General features: G+C 35.3%; 1 protein-coding gene across 1 annotated transcript; it reads right to left on the bottom strand.

Annotated features, from left to right (window-relative positions):
- Positions 1-1117: 1117 nt before the first annotated feature.
- Positions 1118-7399, bottom strand: LOC129943057 (uncharacterized). Its single transcript, XM_056052268.1, has one exon. The coding sequence runs from the start codon at positions 6544-6546 to the stop codon at positions 1435-1437; it is 5112 nt and encodes a 1703-aa protein (XP_055908243.1). The 5' UTR covers positions 6547-7399; the 3' UTR covers positions 1118-1434.
- Between the last annotated feature and the right edge of the window lie 3409 nt (positions 7400-10808).

Raw genomic sequence — 10808 nt, 5'->3', positions numbered from 1 at the left:
TCCTCAAAACATGTCTCCAATTTTGAAAATCCAATCGCTGGTATATGATTTTTTACGGCAATCAAACAACCACCTCCCCCGCATGACTCAAATATTTCATTATTTCTATCTTTCCGGAATACATTATAGTTCAAAGGAAACGCTTCATTAGATTGAATACTATCATTAAAATTAGTTTCGGTAAAACATATGACATCAAAATCATTACATAATATTGCTTTCTTGATATCGTGTAATTTGGTTACAGCTCTATTAATGTTTTGGTAGTAAATATTTAAATTATTCATTATATGTTTATCTATGTTATTGTGATTTGTACTTGCTTGTTTTTAAAGTTTTACTCTATCAAACGAAAATCAGTAAGTGATGAAAGTTTAAAAATTTTGCCCTCGTCATCCTTCCTCATGAAAATATTGCCATTTTTTTCCATAAATACTTAAAATTGTGCTCAATCTTGTGTGCCTTTGCTTTCTTGTACAAAATAAGATCTGAAATAGGAATGTGTTCATTGATATGTATATGTAAATAAGTTGATCATTAATTGAATTAGATATACATAGAAAATGAAAGAGAATTTTGATTTTGTGATACATTAATACGGTGTAGTTTAGCTGCAGTCAAGAATCGTTTGCAAACGTGAGTGTTCTTCATTTCAATCAGTAACGGTCCCGGTTTAGCTGTTTTGCTAGGAAGCCGTCTTATATCAACGACGTCATCATCTTTTAATGGAACATTGGACAGAACTGCTTGAACCTGCGTAAAGACAGCTCTTAAGTCGATGTTCGGTTCATGATTTGGAATACTATATATCATAATTTGCTTCTGAGCTTCTTTTTGCTCCAGCTGGTGTATGCGTTGATGTTGCGAGACGATTTGATGCTTAAGCTGTGTATTTTTAGACTCGAGGTCATCTGAACGATCAAAAGACTTGACCGTCAACCCGGAGATTTCTATTATGTCCTTAATCGAAAGGATAGGCAGATCCTGGTTGATGCGTTGATCGATTTATCAACGGTAGCTATAAAACGACGAGGACTTTGAATGGCTTTCGAACAAAGACCATCAAAGTTAGCGAAGCAAAACGACGAGATTGGTTAAAGCAAAAAAAAACCAGCGATTTCCCCTAAGGGTTGTACAATAGTCCAAAAAATTTTATTTCGTTAGAAAGTATTTATACAAAAATTTATGTAATTTCGAAAGAGAGATTACGTTACATTTTCAGTTAAACTTTAAGGCGAATTTATAAGTATCAAAAAAGATGGCGATTGGTATAATATAGGTTACAGATTTGAATTCAAAAATTTAATTTTGTCAGTTACAGAATTGGAATTTAAATCCAATATTTAAGAGTTATTTACAAAGTTTTAAAAGTAAAGATTTATGATGATGATATTTTCTGCTTCAACATTCCGCCTCCTTTGAAAGGACTTCCTTTCAAGATGGAATCGCTGCGAGTTTGCGAATGGGTCGCCTGAACTCTCCTCTTGACGTTTTTATATCGGCGACTCTGACTCGACCATCTGGACCTTCGATGATTTTCGTGACTCTCCCCAAGAGCCACTTTTGAGGAGGTAGGTTGTCCTCGTGAATAATGACGAGGCTTCCAACTGTGATGTTTGGTCTGGACGACGCCCACTTTGCACGTCCTTGGAGTTCGTGGATGTACTCTGATGACCATTGCTTCCAAAAGTGAGTTTTGACGGCATTTATTCGTCGCCATCGTTGTAGATAGCTGATGTCGGAGACTTCTTCAATTGGCTCAGGAACTGCTTTAAGTGAAGACCCAATAAGCAGATGAGCCGGCGTTAGGGCTTCGACGTCATTGGGATCTGTGGACATCGGAGTTATTGGCCTGGAGTTCATTATGGCCTCGATCTCCACCAGCGCAGTTGACAGTTCCTCGAATGACAGCTTGGCACCTCCTAGGCTGCGATAGAGATGACCCTTTGCAACTTTAACGGCCGCCTCCCAAATTCCACCGAAGTGGGGTGCCCTGGGGGGTATAAAATGAAAATTTATGGTGGAATTAGAACAAAAATTAACAATGTTTTGTTGGTTAGATTTTTTGAACAACATATCGCGTAATTCCTTTAGTTTTGACTGTGCGCCAACGAAATTTGTCGCATTGTCACAGTGAATGTCTCTTGGGAGACCTCTACGACCTATCATCCTTTTCAATGCTCCTATAAAAGCATCAGCTGAAAGGTCTGACACAGCTTCCAAGTGAACTGCCTTCGACGAGAAGCAGACAAAAACTGCAACATAAGTCTTATACGGAACTTTGCCCCGAATTTTATAATAGGTACATATCGGACCACAAAAATCCACCCCACAACAAACAAATGGACGTGATGGTGTCAATCTTTCAGCAGGCAAGTTTCCCATAACCTGCTCATAAAGTTTTGGCCTATACCTTGCACAATGGGGACACTTTCTTACTACCCTTCGTGCTACCTCTCGAATATTTATTACCCAAAATCTTTGTCTGGTCAATGCGACAAGAGCTTTTGGACCAGCATGGTAGTTCGAATAATGAAGATGTTCGACTAGTGTCTTACTAAAGATGCAATCTTTGGGCAGTAACAATGGATGCTTACTTTCCTCAGGCATGTTTGCATGCTTCAATCGCCCACCCACTTTCAACAAAAGAAGCCCATTCTTATCCTCGACGAAGGGACTTAGAGAATTTATGGATCCTTTAAGTGGTGCGTTTGATTGTATAGCTTCAATTTCCTTAGCAAAGTACTTCATTTGAATCACGTTAACGATGATTTGTAGTGAATATTCCAGTTCGTTGGCTGTCAGAAATTCACTAGGAAACGGGATTCTCCATACACGCAAATTAAGGTACCTTGCAACAAACGCAAAGATTCTGATGAGCTTTGTATACGAACTCACTCTCTCTATTGTTTCTAAATAATGGTTTTTGTCTGGTTGTTGACAATTTAAAGCTGTTTTTCGTTTTTCCAACAAAAGGTCCTCTGGAGAAGGACAGATATCTACCGTGGATGGCCAATTTTCCTCCCGTTCAAACAAAAATGCTGGACCCTTAAACCAAATCGAGTTTTGTAGCTCTTCTACGGAGCATCCCCGGGAAACGACATCTGCAAGATTATGGGCTGTTGGAACATGTTTCCAAACCACCTGCTTCGTTGTCTCCTGAATTTCTGCTACCCTATTTCCAACAAATGTGTTGAGCCTTGATGAGTGTGTGGATATCCAGTGCAAAACAATTGCAGAATCAGTCCAAAAGAATGCTTCCGAGAAGTTTTTGTCGATCACTCTTTGAATTTTTAACCAGAGTTTGGATAAAAGATGTGCTGCACAAAGCTCTAAGCGCGGAAGTTGTTTCTTCTTAGCTGGCGCAACTCTAGATTTTGCGACTAAAAGCTTCACTTCTACTGACCCGAAAGTATCTATACTTCTCAGATATATACAGCAACCATATGCCTTCATAGAAGCGTCGGCGAAGCCATGTATTTGGTAGGTTGTTTTATTTTCTACAAACACGAATCGAGGAACAGAGAGATTTTGAATAGAGTGAAGATCCATCATAAATTGACGCCACTCAATGTCGATGTTTTGTGGAATTGATGCATCCCAGTCAACTTTATCTATCCAAAGCTGTTGTAGCAGGATCTTAGCTCGAATAATGATGGGGCTGAGCAAACCCATTGGATCGAAAAGGGACGAAGAAAGAGATAAAATGGATCTCTTAGTGTATTTTGTATACGATCGATTTGGCTTGTAAGAAAAACTGAATTCATCTGCCACCGGATTCCAAGCTATACCTAGCGTGCTCGTGAGATTGGATTCAGTTAATCTTATTTCTTTTTGTTTTGTTTCCTCGATTAAGGAAAAATGATTGCTATTCCATTTTGAAAGCTCTAATCCAGCTGAATTCAAAATGGAAACAACTTCGTTTCGTTTTTGGGTTAGAGTATCTAAGTCGTCTGCTCCAGTCAACATATCGTCCACGTAAAAATCAGACTTAAGAACAGAAGCTCCTAGACTTAAATAATCTTGATTTTTATCGGCCAAATACTGAAGACAACGAATTGCTAAAAACGGTGCAGCTGACGTACCATATGTTATGGTGTTAAGCTGGTATGTTTTAATAGGAGTGTGTGCATCTTCTCTCCATAAGATAAACTGCAACCTCCTATGCGATGGATGTACTAAGATTTGTCGATACATCTTGACAATGTCGGCTGTTAGAGCATATCGATAAAGTCTAAAGCGAAGTAAAATTATAACAAGTTCGTCCTGTATCGTAGGACCGACCATAAGTATTCCATTCAAGGATATTTGTGACGATGTTCGGCAAGATGCGTCAAATACTACGCGCAATTTTGTAGACACGCTTTCAGGCTTAATTACACATTGATGTGGTAAGTAATAGTGAGCGATTTCGAGATTAGGATTGTGTACGACTGACATGTGACCTAAAGATTCATATTGTTTCATAAAATCTACGTATTCCGTTTTCAACGATGAGTTCTTAGATAACCTACGCTCCAGAGATAAAAATCTTCTGAAGGCTATATCATAGGAAGCTCCAAGACAGTTGGGATCTCGTTTGAGAGGTAGGTGAACCATTAGTCGACCGCTGGGTAGAACTTCGATGTTGTCCTTGAAGTGTTCCTCACATGCAGTTTGCTCTTCAGACCACATCGACTGTTGACCCTGAATCTCTTCAAGTTCCCAAAACTTCTCTAAATATTTGTCCAAAGAACTATCTTTTGAATTGACGAAGCACGATCTATTCGATTCAATTACTTTCGATTTGTATCTACCAGATACTATCCAACCTAAAGCAGTTTTTTGCAGGTGTGGAAGTCCTTCACCTAATTTGACTTGACCTGTTTCCAGTAAATCAAAGAATGCTTCAGCACCTACCAACATATCTATCTGAGATGGCTGATTAAAGCTCTCATCTGCCAAGTCCAAATTCGTAGGAAGATTCCAGTTGTTTATGTTAAGTGCTGCTTCCGGTTGATACCCTGTAATGGAGGGTGCGACTAAAAATTCTAAACAAATTTCGAAATTGTTGTATCTAGAGCGAATTGTCGATTGAGTTAGATACTTGGTTTGTGTTTCTGTATGTCCTATTCCCACTATATCGACGTTCCTTCTTTGTTTTTTAAGACAGAGCGAATTTGCAAACTTCTCATTAACAAAGTTAACCTGAGAACCAGAATCCAGTAGAATTCTACCCAACTGAAAACTACCCGATGAGTCTTTGACGAGAACTAAGGCTGTTGCCAAAATAACTTGATTGAGAACACGCTCCTTCTCCAATGCGGAATGTGCTGCAGCTGTTGTATTCAATGAACCTTGTGAAACTTCAACACTAGTACTATTATCTGTAGGCCTGTGCAAAAGGCTATGATGTGATTGCTTGCAACTCTTGCATTTATAATTCGACGGACATTTCGAAACATTGTGACCTTTTCCTAAACAATTTAAGCAAAGCCCTAATTTTTTCACTTTGAAATAACGATCCATTACTGAAAGCTCAGCAAAATCTTTACAGCCTGTAATTGAATGAGTATTGTCCCGACAAAAGATACAAGAATGCTGATGAGCAGCAAGTGAAGTTTGAGGACGACGATTGTTGACAAAAGTAGGTTTTGGTTTGTTGAATGATTTGTGAGTAAAATCCGATCGTAGCTGCTTGCTATCTCTAGCTTCCATGAACTGGCATCGTTTGTTGAGAATGGCTGCACACTCTTTCCATTCAGGTAACTTGCTATAGTCCAGCTGTTCATCCCATTTGGACTGCGTTTCTGGATCGACCTTCGACATGGCTATGTGTATTATTATTGCGTTACAAATATTTTCAAACGACCCTATCGAAAGAAGAGAACTAAATAAAGCAGATATATTATCGACTAAAGTCCTCAATGAAGCAGGAGATGATTTGGTAACCTTTGGTAGTTCAAGTAATTCCGAAATATTTTCCAAAAATATTAGACAATCATTGTCATAGCGCTCCTTCAAACTAAGAAGTGCCTTTGAGTAGTTGGCTTCCGTGACTTGAAAAGCCTTTACTGTACCAAGTGCTTGATCAGTTAAACACGAAAGCAAATAATTAAATTTTTCTATTTTAGTTAAACTTGAATCGGATTCGACTAAATTGTTGAATGAATTTATAAAATTTTTGTATTCGGAGTATTTTCCACTAAATCTAGGAAGACGTTGTTTTGGAAGACGACTAGTTGAAGTTGGGCCACTACTTAACGTTATATCTGCTACACTGCATCGCCTACCAGATCCCAAAAGCGAAATAATTTTTGATTTAGCAGTAATATACAAATCTTCGATTTCACCTCGACAAGTATCGGTCGGGGCTAAGGCTTCTATTTGGGTTTGGTAAACTAAAATTTGTTTAAAGTAAGATTCCAAAATTCCTAGGCGACACTCAAGTTCAGTTGACGTTAATGTATTGGTAGTTGATTCCACTATATTTTTTATACGAGTTATACTTCCTTTAGTAGAAGACCGTTGTTGTTTTAATTCATCCAGAGTAGGTTTGGTAGCCATTGTAGAATTAATACTAAAAAATCAAAAAATGTTTTCAAACAGCAACGATAAAATCAAAAGAAATTTAACCCAATTTCTTAACTAAAAAGCTTATTTTAATTTGTATTCGAATTAAATTAAAATAGCAGTGGGCAACCCTATTCCAAATGAACAAGTTTTAAACAGGAACTATGTTTATTTAATTTTTATTTCCCACTGTAGGTAGCGGCGAATTAAGTTATAAATATACGGCAGAAGTATATAATTATCGATGTTATATTATGCCTACGACGATGTTAAGGCAATGTTATTTTATTTAAATTATTTGTTGTAATTTTAATAAGCGAATGTAAAATAATTTGAATCAAAGTTGTTTACTTTTGGTATGTGACAACGAAATTCAATCAACCAAAAAAGCTTTCCTTCAGTGCATTGATCATGCAGCAAGATCTCCCGCGACGACGACGACGAAAGCAAGCTCCTATGAGCTTTGAGCGAATAATGTGTGGGCGAAATGAGGATCTATGCACTGAAATCAGTGTGTATTGATTTTTATTTGAATTTTAGGTATTCTGCAACCAAATGCAAGAAGCGAGCGAGAATACGAGTAAACGAGCAGAATGAGGCGAAAAACGACGAACTAAGCAATGGTGTGGTGGTGGCGGGGGCGACAAAAAGAAGTTTAGAGCGAAAGCTTCTAATTATTTTAACTATTGTGCGTGGGTGTGTATATTGGACACACAAGTGGATCGTAAGTATACTCTTTGTGGATTGTATATGATTTTTTCCAGCGAAAACACTATGCTTTAAGCGGAAGATCGATAGACAATTTGTATGAAGATTGAAGAGTATTTTTTGGTATAAATTCGTAGGTTTAAATTTTAATGTTTTATTTTATTTGAACGGCAAAAATCGAAATATGTTGTTCAACTATATTAATATATTATTTTTGAGCAATATAATTAATTTATAGGGTCTGTTTTATATCCAAGGTGCGTTTTAAATTGAATTAAATTTATTATTGGATTTTTTTTTTTTTTGTTTTTTAATTTAAATTGGAAAAGCAACACACATTAGAGTAAAACTTAGACCACACATACCTTGGTGAGAGATATACTTATCTCCCACAATTTTTCTCTGATGATCTGTAGGTTGGTTCCAATTCCTCTTGGATGGGCTGTTGGTATTTTCGGGATTCAACTGGGTTCTCTCCTGGTGTTGTCTTTCCTTCCTCTCGGGGTTTTTAGCACTTCACCTACACCATGCACTCACGAAACCGAAAAGAACCGAAACGCGGCGAGAAAAATGTATATAGAGTGTTCTATGTTTCTGCACTATTATATTTATTTGTGCACAATTTTCGCGAATAGTTTCAATGATTTTAATGATTTTACTATAGGTCTTTATGTCAATTACCACTTTTTGCACGTTGGTTTAACAACTTTTATATAGTTTAACACGAGGAGTAATAAATTAAGTCTTTTATATCGTGTTTAAGACAAAAAGTACCACTTTTAACCACGTTAGTCAACAAAACCGAGCTTTTTTATACTATTTTTTACGTTGGGCGCCAAAAAATGAACGATCAAAAGACTTGACCGTCAACCCGGAGATCTCTATTATGTCCTTAATCGAAAGGATAGGCAGATCCTGGTTGATGCGTTGATCGATTTATCAACGGTAGCTATAAAACGACGAGGACTTTGAATGGCTTTCGAACAAAGACCATCAAAGTTAGCGAAGCAAAACGACGAGATTGGTTAAAGCAAAAAAAAACCAGCGATTTCCCCTAAGGGTTGTACAATAGTCCAAAAAATTTTATTTCGTTAGAAAGTATTTATACAAAAATTTATGTAATTTCGAAAGAGAGATTACGTTACATTTTCAGTTAAACTTTAAGGCGAATTTATAAGTATCAAAAAAGATGGCGATTGGTATAATATAGGTTACAGATTTGAATTCAAAAATTTAATTTTGTCAGTTACAGAATTGGAATTTAAATCCAATATTTAAGAGTTATTTACAAAGTTTTAAAAGTAAAGATTTATGATGATGATATTTTCTGCTTCAACATCATCGATTCTCTTCTTGTTGTCTAAAATTGCGGTAGCCATGCTCTCGATCTCTGAGAGTTGTTTGCTCACTTTACAAACTGAGTTCGTGAACGCCAATTGAGTGGCCTTGATTTTTTCAAGCTCCATGTGTATTTTTTTAATTGATTGATGAAAATCAATATCTGATTCGGAGTCTGTTTCCCCCATATTTAAGCTGGTGTTATTGAGGTTATGAGTTGTTAATTGAATGCGACAAGATTCGCACTTCCATACTGATATTTCACCAGATGCTAGTTTATGGAATAGCTCCTTATCTATTTTACCACACTTGGCATGGAAATGTTTATCACAGCCATTGCACAAAATTCCTGGATTATTTCTTGACACATTTTGCTTACAAGATATGCATTTAGCCACCATGATCACAATCACGTGAATTTGCAAATGTTTGTAACTAATTCTTTTTACGAGTATATTCAAAGAATTATATTTATGTTTATAAACCAATGAAAGTATTACTTTTATCACAATTAGTAAATAAATGTTTTTTAATATTTTGCGTTTATTTTATTGTTTAAAATAATTTTTATCAAGAGCTTTGTTAAAATGCGTGTTCTCAGTTTGACAGATAGAGAATTTGAATTACAAGGATTGAAAGAAATAGATTTAAACTAAACTTTGGAAATAAAATGTGGATAAAGTTCTATGAGCTGGCGGTTCCTTAAACTACACTTATACAAATTTAGGACCAATTTTAAAAGGAATTCATATCCATCCTTGTTAGTTATTCAAACATTTCCATCTGAAAAGCTTTTCATAGGTGGAAAATATGAAGAAAAAAACTGCAAAAACGTTAATTTCGAATTTTTATTAAAATAAATAATAAGAATGGCAACAAAATAGGTTGGAGTTCAAATTTTTCGTAGGATAAAATAGATATTCTGATCGGCATTGCCGAGGAGAGGAAAAATAAGATAGAAAATAAAGAAAAGAGGCTGGGATGCTACCGACACTGATAACTTCCCATCCCGTCTGTCGATTTGTCTTGCTTAAAATTTTGTCTATATGTATTTTTACCAAATTTGCGCACTATCTTTTGTAGATTTTATTTTGTATGAAAAAACGGACTGTTAGATTTTTATATAAAAATTACTGAAAACAATATTTTCTGTGAAATAAAATAAGTTTAAAGCCAATATTTTTCATTTTTAAAAAGCTATTTGAGCCGAAAGTAAATTTTTACCAAGTTTTAAACATTTCTTTTTAGGTTTTTATTTTTTGTAAAAAAACTGTCAATTCGATTTTTCTCAAAATTTGTCCTTATGTTGAAAACAATATTTCATATAAGAATAAATTAGTAAGAACAAATTATCTCAAAGTTTTTAAAAGATATTTGAGTCAAAAATTATTTTTTACGAACTTTTGTTAATTTTTTTTGGTTTTTAATTTTTTGTACAAAAATTGTCAATTTGATTTTTCTCAAAATTTTATCAGATGTCAAAAACATTATTTTTCGTTGCACAAAATTGTTTTAAAGATGAAATCATATTTCAGTCGTAAAATTTTGGAGGTGACAAATTTTTTTTTTTCAGTTTTATTGATTTATAAAAAGAACCCTTAAAAAAATTTTTTCAAAAAAATTCCTGTTTGGTATCACGTTACAATATATTATATAAAATTTAATTCAAGTCTCTAGCGTTTTTGGTTCGTATGTATCACATGTTAAAAACATCATTTTTCGTTGCACAAAATTATTTTGAAATCATATTTTAGTCGTAAGACAAATTTTTTTTTCAGTTTTTTTGATCTATAAAAAAATTTCATGTTTTTAACGTTATTGGTTCATTAGATTTTTAGGGTTAACCAAAATTTTCACCTTTTTTTCAAACTGCTATGGTAAAAATACCACCAACGCAATTTTCTTGAGAGCCCTTTCTGCATCTTTCTGGCTTATTACCTGTATAACAAAATTATTTGAAGTCGATATCTCTTCTGGTTCTTGAGCTATGGATAACGAAAAAAACGTCGCGAACGTACGGACGTACAAACGTACGCACACACGCACGCACAGACATCCTTCTAAAAATCTTTTATTTTGACTCTAGGGACCTTGAAACGTCGAGAAATGTCAAAATTTTCAATTTGACAAATCAGACCCATTACAATAACTTCCTATGGGAAGTTAAAAATTAGCAAGTTACATGGAATGAAGGAGAAATGTATTCGGAA

Source organism: Eupeodes corollae, chromosome 1 (genome assembly GCF_945859685.1).
Source record: "Eupeodes corollae chromosome 1, idEupCoro1.1, whole genome shotgun sequence".
NCBI classification, from domain to species: Eukaryota; Metazoa; Arthropoda; class Insecta; order Diptera; family Syrphidae; genus Eupeodes; species Eupeodes corollae.
Note: the sequence above shows the minus strand (reverse complement) of the source record. Positions and strands in the feature narration are given on the sequence as shown.